Here is a 23,001-nt window from a genome sequence, read left to right on the forward strand (position 1 = left end):
ATCCCGACTAAAGTTATGTAATACCATGTGACTCTCCTCGATCAGCAGGTTTGTCTGTCTGCTATCAGAGCTACACCATCATTTTACATTGTACTGTACTTGATGAAATGGCCATTAAACTCTTTGGCATGTTATCATACAGCCCCACGATTTGGCCACACTTCACGAAATTTGTTCTAAATTTAAGAAAATAGGTTGCCACACTATCAGAAGCCAACTGGTAAATGGATTTCTACCGAAACCTTTCAATATATTGGAAAGTGTGATAAAAAGGTAGACCCAGCCTCAGATTTAGTCAATTTGTCAAATTAACGTATCAATTTGGAGGAGATTGCGGCCTGAAAGGTACATTTGGTAATTAATGGATGACTTGGGAGGGCAAAATGTAACACAGTTCTCAGTGATTCTGATAAGTTAATTTCCTTAGCAGCATCCCAGAATACACAACCCAAAATACCTGCCTAGATCATACTAGTATACAGCAGACCTGGGTCTTTAGAAAAAACGGCACCCCACCCACACCCAGCAAGTCACCTCATTAGGTTCCTAATTTTAGAATTCATGCATCCATCTTTTCCCACTTCCAGACAAAAGTAGAAATGATGAATACAGAGAACACATATGATGAAGCCAACAACTAAAAATTCAAACGTTTAGGTCTTCAAGTCTTCAATGTTGCCTTGACGACTAATTGCTGTCAATGTGACACCACAATGTCATGACGTCATGCCTTGTATCCGTATTATATAATTCTGACATCATAAGGGGTGTATTCACTACTGCATAACATGTACAGTGGTCATATGATATGGCACCACAGGAATTTTATTTATCGTTTAATCTTGTTATTACTTAATATTATAATGACACTTTATCTTAAATCTTTGACACGTAATATACATAGGATTGAAAAATGCCTAGAAGATCCCTATGTGAGATTACACGGCCCCAACTGGCCAGGAACACTGTCCAGAGAACTGTGTATTTTCGTACACACCATCTGCCTATGAGAGACATCACTGGGCTGACCTGAGGGCTATAGTTTATGGAGGCAGAGCAGTGCCCCCTCCCCATCTAAAATGTTTACACTCGAGTTTGTTTGGTAGTGAAGGGGATCAGGTTGGGTGGTATTTAATGATGTACAAATGTTTGTGTTATTAAATAAATGGGTCTGGGAACAGTGCACTTGCCGGAGGCTACACTATACCCACTTAGTAATGCCAGGACCCCAGTCGCTCTGTTGGTCCTACGGAGGGGGAATTTAGGGGCTTGTTAATCCCTCCATCAGCTGTCATGGTGAGTGATTTAGCTAGGATTGAAGACAGAAATAGTAGGAGAGGCTTCAGAACCATAAACCTTCATTCTAGCCAGTCATTACTCCTGTTCCTATTAACAATTTTATAGCAAGATCAAAGAGACTTTTATTTTGGAGAACATATCCTGTCTGTATACCTATTTGAAGAATGGTTACATTTTCACTCCACATGACTTCGAATTTGAGATACCACCCTTCCTAATCATTACAAGCATCCTTTATTTCTTGAAATGACACGTTAAAAAGTCAGTGAATATTTAAACCATACCTAAACTGAAAATTTTAAAATGAAATATTCTGAATTGGATGCAAGGACTTCTCGGTACTAGAGGAAACAGATATCAATCCTGCAGACGCTGGTATGATCTGTTTTGAATAATGCACCTAACTCACCTGATAAGATTTGAAATGTGGACGCCACTTATTGGCATTCTATCAATATGACATGCTAGTGGGTAAAAATTTGATTTTCATATTTGAAGATAAAGTTTCAAAAGACTCCATCGGCTAAACCTATTACACTGTGCAGCCGTCTACATTAAAAACTCATAGACACAAATGCCAATGAAAAAAAGTAAAACCCTGCATAAGATATTAACTCTGTTTTCTATACAATTATCTACTGAAGTAATCTAGAAACCCTTCTTGGTGTGTTTTTCAGGTATTGCTTGTCTGAAAAAGAACAGACTGGAAATTTGCTTGCAGTGAATCGGGAGTATCAATGTCATCACAACTCCACAACGTCACAACTACCACAACGTCACAACTACCACAATGTCACAACTACCACAACGTCACAACTACCACAACATCACAACTACCACAACGTCACAACTACCACAACGTCAAATGTATGTCTTAGAAAGTCTTAACAACAACGACCACAAATGTACGCCTCAGAAAATAAATGTACCCGGTATGTCTCCGAAAACAAATATACGTCTCAGAAAATAAATTTACGGCTCAGAAAATAAATGTATGTCTCAGAAAACAAATATACGTCTCAGAAAACAAATGTACGCCTCCGAAAACAAATAAATGTCTCAGAAAACAAATGCACGTCTCAGAAACTTGAAGGAGTAGAACATAGCTATGAGCGATGTTCTCATTAAATACAAGGTATCTCCCTGAAGAACACCAAACAAAATAATAAACTATCCCTGCCAAATAGAATGAAGCCTGACCTAGACAATCTCGTTGTTAAATGAAAGCTTTCTTAAACTAGAAAAAAACATTAAAATGTACAGATTTAAAAAATAATAAAAAAGGGAGTTTATAATATAACTTCTTTAAAAAAAATGAAAAATCCATAATATACGCAAAAAATCTATAGAACATCTGCTGATTCCGAGCATGATGTTATCCAGAAAGATGATTAGTTGTATTGATAGGGAGTACCCCCAACCTCTCCACTCCAAAGCATGTTCCATCATCTGTCTACTGGATAAAACAACAGGCCAAGCATACACTGATCCCTCTTAAAGATCCACCGATAACCAACCTAATGGAATCGTTCAAAGGATTGTCAGCTTGAATCAAATGTGATTAAAATTTCCTTAATCTAATTTCAATATTTCTTAACTAAAAATTAACCATTTTTTCTGATGTTTCTCGATTTTCAATATATATATATATATCATTCTGCAAAAGAAAAAGCTTGTTTAAAAGTTTGAAAGCTTAAATCAATTTTGGAGATTGTGTAGCTGATTTTAGCCATGAAGCAGAATATACATTGGGCAAAAAATCTCTTTAATTTTAAATATCAACATTAAATAGTTTGATGCAACGAGAGAAACATTTTCATTGATAAAATCTGAATTCAACTATTTATATAAACAATTTTCAGGTTTAAGTAAACCTTTGGCAGAAAAAAGAAACCCACTACTCCTGATAATTTTTACTTCTAAAACTGAAATTTGAACTAAACACATTTCTTTTTTAGCTATTCAAACATATACAACTGATTATACAAACAAACAGCAAATGTTTCCATCCCTTCATCTACATCATGTAATATTTATATAGTTTACACCATTGAAATAGATTTCCTTGAAGATACGATCAATCAAGCGCAAACATTACAAGATGGATGTGAAATGTAATATTTATCTGTATCATTGTGACCAGTTTCGTTAGATAGTACGTAGATGGCGTTGATGAAGTACACATCCCAGGAAGTGCCAAAAAACCTACATTGCCCAGATTTGTGTAAATCACCACAGCAACATATGTGTGGCATTTGAAATATAAACTAACCCCTCTAAAAGTTTGTACACTGTTCCGTGGAGTTCAACATTCTCCGAGAATAACCTACACATTTATATACAACCTAAAGTTTGTAAGTGAAGTTAATACTAAGGGGTTGAGATTGCGCTACCATGGGGTTGGAACTTCTCTATCGCATAGACCCAAGGAATTAAGATTTCTCTATCCTATAAACCTGAATGGTCAATATTTCTCCATTGCGATAATTCAATAGTTGCCGTTACTCTATCCCAAGCTGCAACTTGTAATGAGTTATTTCACTTGTCTCTCTAAACGAAAGACAGACCTCTGAAGACAGTTATTTCATAATTTAAAAGACAGTTATTTCATAATTTAAGCTTTTCCCATCCTAGGGTGAAACAGTGAAATCTCACACAAAGTAAGACATACATTTGTCTGTCACAGGTGTGAGAAATATTTAAATCTGTCTTTTGATATATATTCTAACCTAATATGATTTAACATTTTACCTGCACTGAAAGATTTTTCATTGAAATACATATCGACAGCAACTGTTTCTGTATGTCTGTAGTGTTTCATACCATGCAGAAGGATTCTTTGAAAAGTGACCTTGACCTTGTCACTTGGTTACGTTGACATACCTTTTGTTAACTATACTGTACTTTACTCAAAGACTCCTCGCAAAGACTAGTATACCAAAACTATATAACTCAGAGGAAAACGTCAAAATTATCTTCACTGGAAATATACAATTATTGACTGCAAGTCAGGTCAACAGTCAATGTATTGGACCATAAAGAATAAAGTTTCACCGAGAGGGAACTCCAAAAACAGTATGACAAGCAATTGATTTGCGTATGTTTTACCCAAGTTCCTGAACAGGTCGTATCTTATCTAACAAAGGAGGGAGGCTTGAAGTTTCTCGACAAAGTGACTTTTTATTCTACCATCTGCAATGAATTACAAAAGTTCAGATAAAACAAATGGTAAGGGTGAGGGGTTTCAATGTTATGGCTAAGTTGTCGATCTTTATGACCATCTATGAATCCAAACCTTATCACCAGAACTCGTGCCTTGCTTTCCCCAGTCTACATTTACTTGTACATAAATGTTGCAGCATATTATCGGCGTGAATACCGCTTATCATTCCACTAAAACTTTTCTTGAAATGAGGCGGCTAAGATGAAATAGAAGTTGTGTAGATTGGTTTAGAGTGAGAAATAATTTACTTCCAGATCCCCGGCCATGATTCACTGTACAGGAATATCACATCAGTGCTAGTCATGGCGTTTCAACTTTTATTAGTCATTTTGGTAAAACCCGTAAATTTATTTCCGGGGATGACTACCATTCCAACTGCGAACAAAAAATAATGATACATTCACGAAATATGTACAATTAGTTTGACCCTTGTAATAGATCTGCTTTATAAACAATCTACAAACCTTAAGAGCTTTGGTAAAGCAGAAATCTTAAGATCTGGAATCGTGTCAAAACTTTCTTCAACTACTTAAATCATGGGAAGGAAATGTCTTTAAACACATTACTTATCAATGACGAATTGTGAAATAGATTCCTTGTTACTATCAGGGATATTGCCTACTGTTTTTACTCTAGCGATATGGAGAACAGTGCATGTATTTGTCCAAACCTAAGACGTAACAACTCTTTTTTCTCTATTCAGAATCAAGAAAAAGATAAGTTATCCAACTTTAAATGAAAGTCCATTCCATAGAATAAACAGGCTCCTTTAGAAATATTTCTCAGCATTTTTATGCAATGATAATACCCAGAGTTTGTTTGTCTTATCTTAATTTCTTCTGAGCCAGATAGTTAGACCTACAATTGATGGTACAGCTATACAGAGCTGAGTGAGTGATGATAATCAGTAAACAGAAACATGTACCAAATGACCACAACTGGTAGCCATGCTGGACTGCCCGACTGACCGGATTGACCATACCCTAATGGCCAGATGTCCAGGAGAAATGTTAGTAGCTATGTAAAACATGTAAATTTTCTCTATCTTATCTCACCTGACCAAACCACACATTCTCCAGAATCATTAGAGTTAATCAGAGTGTAGTTTTGAACTTATGACCCTTGCTCTGGTCAGCTTGACCATCCTAATACTATCCTCCCATCCATTCTGCTACAAAGATAATATTTACTGATCAGCATGGATTTAGTCCAGACAAGTTGGGTGAATGAAGCTCTTTGAACTTACAATACACCTTCACTTTGTTCTAAGCACTTAATAGACCCAGATTACACTTCATGTATTTTCTTGATTTGACTTACATATAAACTGAAATTTTAACCTCCAAATCCAAAATAGAACACACATGAAGATGAATGTGATTTTCAGTGACAAGTTCTCCTTATGTAAGATTCCATTCAGGGCTATTTAGATAAATGTTGATACACATGCTATTGAGATTTCCTACCCCCATATTAAGACATTAAGCCTGGCATACCAGTGTACTCCAGAATTTCCAAGTTGGCTTTGGTTCAATAACTGGCAAGCTCATTACAAAAACCTGCTACCTGTAACACACTGTGTGATTGATGATCCATATCACAACCTCCGCTAAGGGTTACACAGCTTACAAACAAGCATCTCTATTTTATTACGATTTTTAAATACACAGGTTTATGAAACATTCAGCAGTATACCTTGCTTTTTTATAAATAGTATGAAACATTAAATAAGCCAGCTTTTCCATTTCAGAAAAGTTTGAAGAACCTAACTCTTGATCATAATCTATATTGTTCTGAATATATTTCTTAGGGCAGTATCGAAAACTATCAAACCATGTTTGATCTATATTATTTCTGTCAGATTTATAAAACATTTTGGGCTGATTCGGATTGTATTCTTCAGAATGTTTTTTTCTGTCTTGTGTTATTGCATGCCTGACCTGCAAGAATGAGAAAATCTGACCGGTATTTCATTGGCATGCAGACAGACTGACCAGACTGACGTAGGACAATGTCCAAAGTTACAAGCAAAATACTGGTGCCTCAATGCTGGCCTATGTTAGGCTGGTTGTAGTTCCCTTATGACTGCTAGACCTACGCTTGTGAATGAAAGGCATCAGATCTTGTACACTGACCATTCAAACACAGGTCTTGGTATCAGATTTCTGAAGATTGCAGGACAATTTAATTGATAAGCAGACAGTGCATGGTTTTCTGCTGGTTATCAATGGAAACATGGCTCCGAGACATGTACGTCCTAATCTACCCTGACCAGTAGTACCACAGACATAAACATCCTGCGTCATCAGGGCCCTCCACTCTCACAGACTGGAGCAACTAGGGATACCTCGGAGCATGGTCAACTTCAAAAATCAGACTCGGGGGAACTAGGGACAAGAGTTAATGGTAACAGACTCGGGGGAACAAGGGACAAACCATGACAAGAACGGTTGAAACAAGAACATTTGCATCAATATTCATGTACAAACATATATTTTTTTCAATCTGCTAAATCTATGTATGATAACAATATCATAAAAGTAAAAAAGGACCCTGGATACAATTTTCAATTTTTATTTTGCGACTTACTTTATCCTCTCTTTTTATAAAAACGAAAGCATTTTTTTTTTTTGTGTGCTTTTGTCCACTGGTAACAACCAATCACACATCAGATTTCAACTTCAGATTTGAAAAAATACACACCAGTGTTGAGGAAGCAGGGATTTCAACAACCAGCTTCACCTAAGACCGTACAACAAAACATTCATACCACTGCCAAAACACTTACAACAATTTTAATTGTTCTGATCTGATCACTATCCTGTCTCCATCAGACAGATTTCGCCCCCAATGTCCGCGCGCTGGCATCCGAAAACTCTCAAAAACAAGGCAAAAACTGATAGACTGTGCACTGTAATGTTACAACCGTTTACCAATAACACCCAGGACACTTATACTCCACTGCCAACAAGAGTTTCCTTAGTGCCACAAACACTTCTTACCTCACAAATGTCATATTTCAAGCAAAACACCCAGATCTCACTTCACGACATCATGCAGGCTAACGTGGAGATGTTTTCAGGTGTTTGTGGAGAATTCTACGATATCATCTGTAGTGAGATTATAACACTTCCCTCTCAATTTGATCAACCAACTGCAGTTCCTAGAGCTTTGATCAAGGTTTCCCCTATTAGGAACCACAGAGAAGGTTACTATGCCAATAATATTTTTTAATTAACCTGTAGCTGACATGGATAGTTCAACTGCAATAGACTTTTTGATGTCTTGGTCAACTCAAGAACTCCGATTAGCCTGGAGAAAATTAGAGGCATCAGATAGTTCAATCTTTGATCAGGACAATTTACCACGATTGACCGACATGTTTCAAATATCAAGTCACTGACAATGAATTATTGATACCTTAGCAGTGACATACACATGTATGTAGCGTAGCAGTGGAAACTTGGATCAACTGTTTTGTACAGAGGAGAAACAAAATCTATTGGCCTACAACTGTGCACATCTACACCATCCTCAAATCAAAATCCAGCAATCTTGTCTAAATCTGTGTTCAAACAAGGTTTTTCACCTCAAACTTGACAAAATTATCTTATCCTACGCGGTGTGTTTTATCCTACGCGGTGTGTTTCCAGTCCCAAGCGCTTGGCAGTTGCCCATAGCAACTGCTTCATCCCACCTGTCTGATGTAGAGAAGATAGGTCAAGGTCACTGACTTAGATTTGAGCTAACTGAAAGTAAAAACCACGACCATTATCCAACATTTTGGAACAAGAACGTCCTTGACCTTGGAACCCTAACAGGACAGAAGAAACATGCAGAAGCCATTCAATGTTTTGTATCAAAGGTCAGTTTACCCCCTTAACCCTGTGTAATGAAGACTACAATAGCATTCCAACTTCTTTCAAGTATAAGATGAGCTGTATTTGAGAGTAGGAACAGATATCATTGTAAAGTCGCACACTGCCTACCAATATCCCCTCAGCCTGCCCATATCTACACTTTGTGCCCATAAACACTGTCTACAGAGTACTTGTGTCACACTAAGTCTACCGATACTTCTCAGTCCCTATACATACAGTATCCACTGTATACCAATATCCACACTGCCTACCAATATCCATACTGCCTACCAATATCCACACTGCCTACCAATATCCACACTACCTACCAATATCCACCCAAACTACTAATATCCACACAATATTGACACTGCCTACCAATATCCACCCTGCCTACCAGTATCCACACTGCCTACCAATATCCACCCTGCCTTCTTATATCCACACTGCCTACTAATATCCACCCTGCCTACCAATATCCACACTGCCTACTAATATCCACACTGCCTACCAATATCCACCCTGTCTACAAATATCCACACTGCCAACTAATATCCACACTGCCTACCAATATCCACACTGCCTACTAATATCCACACTGCCTACCAATATCCACACTGCCTACTAATATCCACACTGCCTACAAATATCCATCCAGCATACCAATATCCATCCTACAAACCAATATTCACAAAGCTTACCAATATCCATACTGTCTGCTTATACCAAACGGCCTTCTTCTGAAAGTTTAATTGCCGACAATGGAATTTTTCTAAGCTCCATCAACACAATCCAAGGATTCTTATAATGGTTTACTCAAACCGCCATAAATCACAACATCCTTATATCATCAAAGGTAAAATGGAATAAAAAACATGTTTGGTGGTTAAGCCTTCATCGATAGGAAAGAGACACAACACATGAGCCGGAAACATTAACGGTTCACTTAACGGAATAATATGTATTTTATGTGATCATAAACCCATCAGATTCGCATTTACTGAACAAACACTACTATTTTATATACTCCACATTTGCCTTTTTCACATATATCCCATCAGGTCGCAATTAATGTTTAGGGGTTTTCAAACTTGTAGCCTGCACAAGTGTACCTTTCGACTAGCGTACCTTTCGACTAGCGGCACCTCTTTCCTTAGATGTGGTGAAAACAGGTCTTACAAAACTAATTGGAACCTTTTTCTGTTAATGTATACAAGATTCTTTGATCTGCCTGCCTTGAATGCTTCAAACCTTCTACGTCTGTCAAGTGTAGACAGTAGCGTATAAACTTTAGCCTTGTTAATCAGCGTTCTTGTGTTGGACACACAGCTCTGTCTGACCTTGGTTTTTTTTATATCAGAATCATCAGAATCACTTCTACAACTTACATCCCACTTTTCAGAAAAAATCCAATTTTCAGAACAATGCCAGAGGATCACCTGTCTTTCCCCTCCACCCACCTGTATATTTTTCAGATGTCTATAATGATGTTATTGGTGTGCAAAAGATTAAATTTGACCCATTCAGTACTTTTAAGGGCACCGAGATAAAAGTAAAACTTTTCATAATAAAATACTCTTGACAATGTGAATACTCTGCCTGAAAATACATGGTCTGAACGAACAGTTTCAAAAAGAAATAGTTGACGTTACTTTAGACTCCTGATGACAGCAGAAGGTATTTATCTAGTTACCCTGATGATGTACGGCGAAAGTTTTACCGACATCCAATAGATTAACGACCCATAGAGATTTACTTACCTAAACTTCTACTTAATTAACCCAGAGGAGGTAGATTGACTGTGATAATGGAATCCCTAGTCTGTTTCCTGCTGTTGATCCCTACTCTCTAACACTCTGGAACGGAACCTTTGGACTAACTCCCCGGGTAAAACCAACCAACCACAGCTCACGGTACAGTATTGTCCTGGAGTATAGCAGCTGTGGAGAGAACACCTTCCACCAAACACTCATACACCTTAACTCAAAAGTCAGCACCACCAGACGAAATCACGTTCCTGTTGGTACAACAAACTAACTCCGCACCCATTTATTTATATTCCGAAGTTTCTCCCAAACCATCACAGTGGGGAGCTGGATGGCTATCTACCGCTCCAAAATGACCCGGAATGAACAAGCACGATCAGACGACCTTGGCCCATAATTAATGGTACCTGATGGTAGTATCCCAAGTAAAATTACGATGTCTTCAGGTTTTAAATTTAACAGGTGAAAACAGACATTAATTCAACATCATATATGTATTATTGTCTATACCACACAATACAGACAGAATCGTTTAACATTTCCAAACAAACTCAAGTCATCATTTTTGTGGCAATTTTGACCTAATTACAACCAAGTTAGTTGTAATTACTGTTACTACATTAATTTGAACACAATCGCACAACTTCAAAACTAAATTCTAATCATATTTAACCTGTTTGTCCATCAACGCTCAAAGGCGGTTTTCTATCCAATGATCTATATGTTTAGACTACACATTTCTAACAATGAAAAGGATGAAGAATTTTTAAATTTCAAAATTAAAAAAAAACATGTTTATATCTCAAATCAAAATAATAACATTGATAAGAAATGATAACCAATTGTTTTGAAACAGTAATAAACATTGGTATATACAAATTATAACCAGTTATAAATATATATATATATTACCTTACTGATCTTACAACCAGTGTTAACACATCCAGTAGCTGTTACACAGGTTTCACCGTTATAAACTATTACAGGCCCAGAAAACTTTAGGAGTGTAGTGATGGTAGTACACTTACAATTATTGCACTTTGCACGGAAATTCTGTTTCCCCTACGTTACCCAGTGAGAGAGAGGCTCTATCGGAGAGGTGGGCCATAGGAGACTTCTGATTGGAGGAGTTTCTGTTTATCTCATAACTTCAAAATTGTTGTCCATTTTAGTCAGTAGGAATTTCTTATCAGAAGTGTAATCTATCCACAGGGCCTAGTGCTGATGCTCACAGGCAGACAGAGGGGAGGCAACTGGAGGGGAAGGAGAGGAGCCGAAGGGGGGAGACAGGTTAGGGGGAGGGGGGCAGCCAGAGGGGGGAGTGGAGACAGTTTTAAGGAGGAGGAAAAGGATGATAACCAAGTAGTCAGTGCAGGAAAAAGCAGTGGGCAGAAAGTGATGATTTAGGTGGGGAGCATCGATTATCTGGGAGGGGCAACAGGGATTATCTGAGGTTATATCTACACTAGGATCTAGGTAGCTCCCTCTGCTCCTCTCATCAGTCTCCAGCACAACCATTAACCAGGGGGATGGTTTCTATGAGCAGGAGGATGGTTACGATGAGCACAATAATGGCGATACAAGACATATTAGAGGGAGAAATGGCTAATGAAAAGTTTTATTACTGTGTATTAGAGAAATCGCAATGAAACAACATCAGATGAGCTTTCATCTTACTGTCAAGAAACTCATCCACAAACATGACAATGTCGCCATAGCGATAGAACAGAATGAGATGAATGAATTTCTACAGAATGAATACATCTATCAATAGTCAATACCAACCCTTCATCACCAAAACTGACAACTTCATCTTTCCATGCATATCAGCACAAACTATATATCAGAGTTGTAAGGGAAGTTACATGAGCCGTTTCATCCCGTCAAAGGTTATTACATTATATGCGTGGTTCTGTGTTGTAGTCAAGCAGAGCTGTTTGGGTTTCCGTAATTTGTGGTTTTTTGTTTAGTTAAGGCTGGTTGAAAGTTAGATATCACATCCAGCCTATATCGATGACTGGTGCTTGCTCGTACACAGTATGTGCTATAGAGAGGGAGCTGGAAACATCCTGATATAAAGCATTAGGCACCAACACAACATAAAGGACTAGCCCTTGTATCTGACCCCTAAACTACTGGTACTGGAGCCCTACATACACATCCCCAATAACCTACAGGACTGGCTGTGATTTATCCTGAAGCCCTACATACCCATCCCCAATAACCTACAGGACTGGCTGTGACCTATCCTGAAGCCCTACATACACATCCCCAATAACCTACAGGGCTGGCTGTGATTTATCCTGAAGCCCTACATACCCATCCCCAATAACCTACAGGGCTGGCTATGACTTGTCCTGAAGCCCTACATCCACATCCCCAATAACCTACAGGACTGGCTGTGATTTATCCTGGAGCCCTACATACACATCCCCAATAACCTACAGGGCTGGCTATGACTTTTCCTGAAGCCCTACATACACATCCCCAATAACCTACAGGACTGGCTGTGATTTATCCTGGAGCCCTACATACAGATCCCCAATAACCTACAGGGCTGGCTGTGATGTATCCTGGAGCCCTACATACACATCCCCAATAACCTAGAGGGCTGGCTGTGATTTATCCTGGAGCCCTACATACACACCCCCAATAACCTACAGGGCTGGCTATGATTTATCCTGAAGCCCCACATACACATCCCCAATAACCTACAGGGCGGGCTGTGATTTATCCCGGAGCCCTACATACACATCCCCAATAACCTAAAGGGCTGGCTGTGATTTATCCTGGAGCGCTACATACACATCCCAAATAACCTACAGGACTGGCTGTGACTTATCCTTAAGCCCTACATACACATCCCCAATAACCTAGAGGGCTGGCTGTGATTTATCCTGGAGCACTACATACACATCCCCAATAACCTACAGGGCGGGCTGTGATTTATCCCGGAGCCCTACATACACATCCCCAATAACCTCCAGGGCTGGCTGTGATTTATCCTGAAGCCCTACATACACATCCCAAACAACCTACAGGGCTGGCTGAGACTTATCCTGAAGCCCTACATACACACCCCCAATAACCTACAGGGCTGGCTATGATTTATCCTGAAGCCCCACATACACATCCCCAATAACCTACAGGCCTGGCTGTGATTTATCCTGGAGCCCTACATACACTTCCCCAATAACCTACAGGGCTGGCTATGACTTTTCCTGAAGCCCTACATGCACATCCCCAATAACCTACAGGACTGGCTGTGATTTATCCTGGAGCCCTACATATACATCCCCAATAACCTACAGGGCTGGCTATGATTTATCCTGAAGCCCCACATACACATCCCCAATAACCTACAGGCCTGGCTGTGATTTATCCTGGAGCCCTACATACACACCCCCAATAACCTACAGGACTGGCTGTGATTTATCCTGGAGCCCTACATACACTTCCCCAATAACCTACAGGGCTGGCTATGACTTTTCCTGAAGCCCTACATACCCATCCCCAATAACCTACAGGACTGGCTGGGACTTATCCTGAAGCCCTACATACACACCCCCAATAACCTACAGGACTGGCTGTGATTTATCCTGAAGCCCTACATACCCATCCCCAATAACCTACAGGACTGGCTGTGATTTATCCTGGAGCCCTACATATACATCCCCAATAACCTACAGGGCTGGCTGTGACTTATCCCGAAGCCCTACATACACATCCCCAATAACCTACAGGGCTGGCTGTGATTTCTCGGGAAAACAAGTTTTACTTTTTTAAAACATCAATCACAACCACATGTACTTTTCCTAAATTACCCCTTTTATAGGTGAGAATTTGTTTATTTATGAACCATGTTTCTACATAATAGATGATATCGCAAACAAATACTCCAGTGTGAAGTACTTAGCTTATAGTAGTTTGGCACAAAACTTTTTGAGGATGAGGTATTTGAGAATTTACCAAGGATACACTGCATCAGCTGTCAAATGGCTTTCCTCTTTACAATATACGCTATCATGATAAGTTAAATTATTTCCTTTGAAGATACGATTTCATCTTTTAGGTTACACCTAATAAAGATTTAAAGCTAGATATGCAAATTAGAGTATGCAAATGAAATAAATATGTAAATGAGATAAATATGCAAATTACCAAAATTATGCTAATGAGAAAAATATGCAAATGATGAAAATGCATGTAAATGAGGAATCAATGGAAACAAATTTATCGTAATCCATTTCGTCACAGATTAGCAAATAACATTTAATATAAAACTAAATGTTAATATCTAAATTTGATTAACTATTAGATTTACTACAAAGTCTAGGTGTGTTGACCCTTATATAAGAAAATGACCTCCATTTGTTGTCCATTTTCATTGTTACACTTTCTGTTTTATTTTCCACAGATAACGGTATCAGAGGATGTTTTGTGCTATATAAAATCAGAGAATACAGACAGATGCTGTTTAATTCAACAGCAATTTTTCGCGTTTGATCTACGGGGCACAGACAAATTAAAGACCATCTTGAGTGGATCACTTCTAACAAAAGCCATTCATTTATAGGCTTTCTTCTGATGCCTATTTACAAAGTTAGCCATTTGTTTGTAATTGCAGATGAGGCAATTAGATTATGTTTATGGTCTGGTCATAGTTTCAACATTACGAAACCTTGCAGAGAGCACTATCATGTTTCTTTTGTTCATTTTCAAACAAAAAATCAATGATTAAGAAAATAAATCTATGTCCAATGCAATATCCAGGCTTCTTTTCACCAAAACAATGTTCGTTTGTCTGCGACAGAAACCAGAATTGAATCTTCAGTCTGCTTAATATAAAGACAGAGAGATCTTCGTTAATGATACGAAACTAAGACTGGAAATTACATGCTAAACCCAACACTAATATGTCAGAACCTCTGCAAATCTTTCACTAATTCAAAACTTCCAGTGAATTCTCCCCCATTTGAAACTTCAGAATCTGGGATAAATTACACGCGGAATTTGGTAATCACGTCTGTTATCAAACTTATGTAATTATTTGGAGTATAAACAACAAACTCCCAAGTTAATAATAATATTCGAGGAAGATACTGCTCCTAATCTTCTGTAACGAACACATGTATTAATTTCGCTTAGACACAACTTTTCCCCCGATTATATTAAGTTTTTGCATTCAAATTCTGCTGTTCGAGGCTCCAGATGTAATTTCTAGACATAAGGTTATGATAAAATGCCTGTAAATTTTAGATGAGCTCAATTGTAGCAGTTGAGAGGAATGAATGTTTAGTGAGAAAGTAATCCCCTGCCCTAGTATCTACCTTAATTAGGCCCCTAATCTACATGTAGATGCCTAATCCACCTGAAGGCCCCTAATTTACCTGCACTGGTACACTTCGAGGTCTCTTAGAACAGATAAACCTGCCTCGTAACTCAAACCCATTTTACGGGGAATTAAAACTGGTAGACATCTTGGGGGGGCAAATAGGGAAAAAATAGGCATAAAAATGGTGTGAAACTTCTTATATCTTACAGTAACATATTCCACAGCCTTTCATCCTTAAATATAGCTATAAACCTCGACCTATTATTACACTGTGTTATTGATAGGTAGATCTTGTGACCTTGGTGTTATTTGATTGGCAATAAACAAATATCTAACAGCCTTTCATTCCGAAATCTGATAGAAATCAGGAAGGTTATTCTGTTTTATCGGTAAAGCGTGATCTCCGTTTTTTTCTGTCTGCTTTTAGTGAAACTTATTTCGCAACCTTTTAGCCATTAACCTGCTTTTCAACCTAAACCTTTAGAGGATCGGCGCCACACATGCTTTCAGGCTGATATTTCTATGACCTCTAGATCACCTTGGTTACCAAGGTCAACTTCTTGGTGATGTAACACTGCAGTAACTACTACTCACAAACTCCTGAACAACTAAAAGTATTTTTTTCAAGTAGACGAAAACTTAAAAGAAAGAAAGAAAGTAATAACGGATACAGCTATGTATATGCTAAAAAACTATTTTCAAATATAACTGAAAGTTAGTGGGTTTTGTTTTATTCAAAAATGGCAAAACCTTTGAACAATGGACCAAAAATTTGAATTTTCCTTCTATTCTGAATTTCTGAAAACTACATGTAAGGAAAGAAATCATTCAACTTTTTCAAAATTAAGTTATCAATGATACAACACTAACCCTGAATAGAAAAATTTACTTAATTTTTTAAATCTAGAGACAAAATTAATACAAATCGCCGAATAACAAATGTTCAGATCACAATGGCCATTGATGCCTTTGAATTGCTCAGAACAGAAATTATGGAGCATTCCTTTCAGTTTTGGTTGGTATAACAATAGCCTCAAAATTCTAAAAAAAAAAGGTATTAATTTGGAAAAATGACCAGACACATTTTTATTAGACTTCACTGAGATAAAATTTCACTTGGGCAGCTTGTATCAATTGTCATTTCACTGTATATAAATAGCTAGTGACTTTTTGGCATGCACACTAGAGGCTTACTGTACTAAATGTTATAAGTTCTCTAATATTACAGTTTTATAGTTGGTTCTTAGTATATGTGACAGCAGTGATGGCAAATCTCACACATTATGTGATATGAATAAGCATGTGTGATTGGTTAAAAACCTAGTTAAGTATATGTTTCAAATTTTACTTGAAATCTACAAAATAAAAATAAAAATAACAATTTCTTACCATATTCCGCCAATCACATGAATTGGTCGTGACCTTTTTTTGGGAAAAAAAGAAAAGTGTAAAAAATGTACTAAAATAAATCTATGACTTTGCTTATTCTGTAGAGACAGCTAGCTACTACAAATATAGGTTTGTATGTGTATATATATATATATATGTTTATATGATAGGCAGTTTGCACATGCTGAGATTTCCCCTTAGTTTGTACATTCATGCTGAGATGTTCCCCAGGTTTGTACTTTCATGCTGAGATGTTCCCCAGGTTTGTACTTTCATGCTCCTATTCCGTTGCACTGACCAATTTTCTACGATGATACAGGTCATGCTGGCTATCATCGAAATAATCATCATTTTATAGTGTAGGTTAATTTCTCACCCATCAACATGCAGATAGACATGTTGAGTCAATTTACCTCATTCATAAATCACCTATGACAGCCATTTTGAACTTGTTGCCACGGCAACGATTAAATTGATAATATTACTTGTTTGAAAATGCAGATTTTTCCTATATACTGGAGGTGCAGGCATTATAACATAATAAGAGATAAAATTCAGATGAAAATAGCATGAGCCAGGAGCCATTATAAATTACTTGGCAGAAAAGACAGACTTTTTGATAGACACAATTCAGACGTAAAACAGACACAAATTTCAACCGTCTCCAACATTAAATCAAAAGCCGCACCTTAACACAGATAATCAAACGTCAATTCAATTTGGGTAATACAGTGCATCTTTTAATGAAATCATCTTATACAAGCTAATCTCTTGTTATCAAAATTGAACAAAATGTTTAAAATTTCCATAGCCCATAAACCATCCAAGAACTTTAACATTGAGAAATTTTATAACAGCCATCTACTGCCTCGGTAAATATAGTATTTATACGCATACAGAATATACTCTAGTTGTAACGTTATCAAGTTTATCTCCCCTGGCGATGACAATATAGGATAAGTGCAGGATATGATCCATGTTAGGCGGTTGGTTCTGATGCTACAGGCCTACACCAGCCAGAGAGTAGCTTTCAGAAAACACCCCCTCCGTTTAGTTGTGGTTTAATGTAGTATCTCAATCACCTCTTTTGACTGAAGAGCTCGCATCAGTAACCGTGGCAGCAGCTGCCAACCATCTTCTCAATCTAAACACAAAATTAACATATTTGCCGACAGACAATGCCGTCTTATTCCAGAAAGATTTAGACACAGACCTGATGATAAAAACGCTGTGAGCCAAGACGGAAACAAAAAATCAGTCAAAAATTCTGACTTGGTTCTGGAAAATAAGGAGCAGAAACTTTGGTGCATATCTCTTAGCGATGTTACATATCTCTTAGCGATGTTACATATCTCTTAGCGATGTGACCTGTTATGAGATTAGACAGGTATTAAAGTTTGAAATATATACATGATTCGACAAAACTTCTTCCTCTTATGAACCACAGTTATCTCCTTTTTCTGATTCCGGAGATTGCGTAGGAGCATCGGTAACTTGCATTGTGTGTACAGTCCGAGCGGAAATTGGCACAACACACATGCCAATTGTCATTAGTAAAGTATACAACAAATGGGTCATAATTTGATAATGAGGAGCTTGTGCTGCACCTTCTAATTGAGTCCTCCTTAAATTGCTTTTAGACTTGAAGATTTCCGGTGTATCAGAAAAACACAGAACTTATATAATATCTTTATGAAGGCTTTTGGTAAAAAAAAAAAATATGATAAAACACATTTTCTAGCTTGTCATTTTGCAAATTCAATTTATTTTGCAACAGCACACCTATCTGGATTTCACGAAATAGAAGTTTTTCCTGGTGAATCATTAATTGCCAAAAACTATCTGTGAGAAAATAAAGCATCACAAATAATTGCTGAAGGTTTTCCAGAAATTCTTTCCATTATGTTGCTATTTATGCTGAAGAGTTGAAATCTCTCAAGAGTCTAGGAAAATCGGTGGAGTTTATGTATCGTGCTGTATTAGGTGGCTTAGGCAAACCTAGAGGGAGATAAGTTAAGGGTGGGGGTGGGAGGTGGGGGGGTACCATACTTTATGTATATGTTTTAGCTGTTAATCCTTCAGAAATCCTTTATCAGCTGTTAGCCTAGAGAAAAAGAGGTCTGTTCTGTAGATTTGAAGATAATTCTTGATACAAATCTCTAGAATAGCCTACCAGGTTGTTTATATATATATACATATAATATGAAATATTGAAAAGTAGAACATTATGCTTGCACAACCAAACCTTGGACAATAAGGAGAGTTTATTAGTGTCCATTATAACAGCTTGTTACATGTTTTAGTGATAAAATCTAGGTTCCTTTAGACATCATCACATGAATTCCATTTTCTCTTCAAATCAACAAGGCAGCAACACAATTTTATGTTTTTCAAATTTCTTGAAATTCTGCTTATGTCTTATTCATTTGGCACAACTGTGCATACCCAAATGGCCATCTCCTGTTTTTCAAGTTTTCCATATAAAATAGGTAATTATTTTTGACAAAATGAAGTATAAAATGGTTATATTTCAGTAAAACGTTTGAAAATGCATCAAGTGAAACCTCTGAAATTCCAGGAATCTTCCACATCCTTTAGATTCACTGCTAGACAAGTACCCACTTCAGGTAAGTGAAACACTAAACCACAAAATCTAAACAATCTACATCAATTCACTCCATTTCCTTCCACAAACTTTTTCATCCTGTTTTTTTTAAAATAAATAGTTAAGGATATTTACCGGTAGAAGAGGGTTTCTTTGCTTCTTCATTCATTTTACGAACAGAATCTCAAATAGTGAAATTTCTTCAAAATTCCTAAGATAACATTCCTTGCTTTCCTTGTTGAGCCAATGTTTCGGTGAATATTTGTAACCAAATTACATCACACCTGACTCAATGTGCACACGATTTGCTGCCAAAACCATGTCTGCAAAAGCTTTTTATCGACCGTGATGAGCTTCAACAAAATTCTTGGCTTGTTTCCTTGATCTCAACTTTGGATAAATCAGAAAATGTTTACAAACTCGGCGATAACTGCTCACGACAATTTCAGTTCATCTCGCTCTAATAGCTTTCGTTTCCTCAAGCAGTTGTCAAAACAGATTTACAAACTATTGCTAACAGATTAACCTGGGAGGTTTTTTAAAGACGAACCACTCCAACCTTCTCTCACGAAATCCATAAAGAAACTCTGAGTTAGGTGTGTTGTCATGGCAACAGCTTTAAAGAAAAAATAAATTGACAGAAAAACACATAACCTGGGTTTTTTATGTTCTGACATTTTTATGACAATAATATCTTTTAATTTGCTTTAAACTTTTTTTCTTTTAATTCCTCTGAAGTCAGAAACAGAAAAAAAGATCTGCACTCAATCTTGTGTCAGCAACCATATTGCTCAAAATTGAGAGAATTTTATTTTTATCAGATTTCTTAAATCTGTTTTTACTATGGAATTAACCTGAATCTAACTTGAAGAAAATTGTTAGACAAAGTTTGTTTTTATTCTGAAAATATTTTTACTGTTACTAATAAAAATAGAATACTTAGCAATTACATCAGTCTACACTGGATGAAATAATTCTGCCAAAATATAACCAATACTTTAATAGATTTTCTTTAACCGACTAAAAACAAACAAACCCCCATGGAAAGTCACAGATTAATTATAAACTAATAAAAAGCTTACTATTTTTAAACTCAGGTTGCTATGGTAAAACCATTATATGATCTTAACTTACACAAAAATATACAGATTTATAATTGAGCAATCACATGTTAATATAACCTGTCTAATAATTATTTTGAATTCACCAAAGTAAATTCATTTACAGGAAGGAAAAAGCCGTCTTCCACCAGGAGAGACAGCCTGAACTCGTCAGGAACAGGAAGCAGTTGTCGTCATTCCCCCAGTAACGATGACCCAAACCTATCCAACTTGTAGGTTTTACTTCTACTTTCAATTAGATTTTTTTTCTTCTAACAGAACCATCTAACTCGCCATATTGACATGTAATTAAAATGTTGAGGAGATGTTCACACATCCCTTCAGCATCCCAATACCAGCAGCAACAGCTGTTCTGAACTCCCCACTCCGCAAAGACATGATGAAATTATCCTGAACAGCGTAACATCGATGCCCTTAATGGAATAATATGTCAAGGTTCAAAAAAAGCTTCTCAATAGATATGCACTGGAGATAAGATAGCAGAGTAATCTCAGTCACTAGACACAAGTTCAGAAAGCTGTTCATCGCTGAATCAACGCCAAAGTTGTTTGGTTTTAAGAAAATAACAACAAGTCGGATATTTGTATTCTTAAGACACTTTTAAGTAAAAGTATTATTTGCCTACATCTTAACTTGTTGGTTTACAAGAAATGATATGATGAGCAAGTGAAGAGATAACATCTGGATTTCTTAAGAATTTTCTTATTTTCTACAGACCAACATTTGAAACTGATTTCTTTAAAATCAGCAAGCTTGTATCGGTCCCCAAATTTTAGGATTACCACCAACTAGATATTGACTTGCCGTGTATGAGAAGGATTTAGCTTGATACACCACATATAGCAGATGTTATAAGTATTATTGATGTTTGTCGATCCTTGAGGCCTTAATAATAGATACATCTTCTATTTTGAACAATTTCAACTGTTAAAAAGGTTAAAGACCAAGGGAAAATAGAATCTATCAAGATTACTACTTGAGTCTAAGTAACTGTGGCTTCTGCATAGCAACCAAGTCTAAGAATGTGCAACAACTATGTCTGGAATTTAGCAGGAAATGGAAGCCAGTATCCAAAACTTGTGAAATCGTTTGGAGCTCAGTCAAACAACAGAGTTGTGGGGGGCATTATCTAGGTTATATAAAAATAGAAAAACTGACATTTGGACAGGAATTCATGATACAATATAATAGATGGCCCCCTGCTTCCATTATTCACGTGATCAGGGCTGGTGCCAACTGTCATTGTTAAACACATATATTATTTGTACATCATTTCCGACGAAAACAGTTTTAGGCCAGAGAGTTCTTGTAATTCTTTGTTCACTCTTACGAGGAAAACAGTTCTAGGCCAGAGAGTTCTTGTAATTCTGTGTTCACTCTTATGAGGAAAACAGTTAAAAAGGCCTCAGTGTGCTTATAATTCCATACACACTGTTTAGAGGAAAACAGTTGAAGATCAGAGTGTGCTTATAATTCTATGTTCAATCTTTCGACAGAAATAAATCATCAGGCCAAATTGTGCCAAAATGATTTCTGTAAGACCAGATGACTGCTATAGTATAGATACAACTGATATAAAGAAATCCAGTGTTCCCACACAATGCGATTGTGAGGTAAACTTGTGTTGGTTTGGTGAGTTATTGCCCCTTAACCCAAGTACCACTTACAATCATCTTACTTTGCAGACATAACTCTTTACGCTATGCTATGAATGAAAATGGACACGAAAAACCTGGGAGAAATTCACATCAATGAGTAAACAAAGGGGGAAAAAAATGTGAGTGCAATAAATTTTAGACAGAAATTAACCCTAAAACGCTGGCATTTATAGCCATTTTGTTGCCATGGAAACAAATTTCAAGGCAATCTAGCAAACTTTAAACAACTACAAAAAGTTTCTTTGAATAAAGACTACATATGTTGGTTACACAGGCATTTCTCAGCAAGGTACACCTAAGTCATAACCAACAAATCAATTTCTTTATGACTATTACCCAGAGAGTCCTATCGAAACATAAAAAAATATTCCAACTGATTTTATTTACTAATACCAATTAAAGGGATTAGACATAAGTTCTCACAGCTTCCATTGATTTTCAACTTTCCACATGCACCTGGAATACAGCACTTCTTCCTATACAGCTGGGTATGCTTGAGCTAAATGTTCCATGTTCTCCTCAAATATTACATTGCGGAACTATTGGGTAATTTTCTGATTTTTGGACGCCCATTCTGCATACATAACACTTCTTAATCCTCCTTAAATTAACTTTGTATCTATACTTAATCTCCATAGTAATGTTCCTTTTCAAAAGTTTCAATTATTATCACAGCTTTTAATGTGACCTTAGACCTCCAGATTTCCATATGGTTTGAATCGCCTGTGCACTTTTAGAAGGGGAC

General features: G+C 37.1%; 1 protein-coding gene across 17 annotated transcripts in view; it reads right to left on the reverse strand.

The window, feature by feature from the left end:
• LOC110456708 (filamin-A-like) overlaps positions 1 to 23,001 on the reverse strand; it is a 174,767-nt gene that overhangs the window by 31,581 nt on the left and 120,185 nt on the right. For 14 of the 17 annotated variants that reach the window (XM_021507594.1, XM_021507593.1, XM_021507596.1 and 11 more), the window contains one exon: positions 16,873 to 16,905. The exons of the other annotated variants lie outside the window; for them this stretch is intronic. In XM_021507594.1, coding sequence (XP_021363269.1) covers positions 16,873 to 16,905 — 33 coding nt within the window. The remainder of the gene's footprint in view (positions 1 to 16,872; positions 16,906 to 23,001) is intronic. 17 annotated transcript variants of the gene reach the window in all.

This window comes from Mizuhopecten yessoensis, unplaced genomic scaffold, assembly GCF_002113885.1.
Source record: "Mizuhopecten yessoensis strain PY_sf001 unplaced genomic scaffold, ASM211388v2 scaffold8839.1, whole genome shotgun sequence".
In the NCBI taxonomy this organism is placed as follows: Eukaryota; Metazoa; Mollusca; class Bivalvia; order Pectinida; family Pectinidae; genus Mizuhopecten; species Mizuhopecten yessoensis.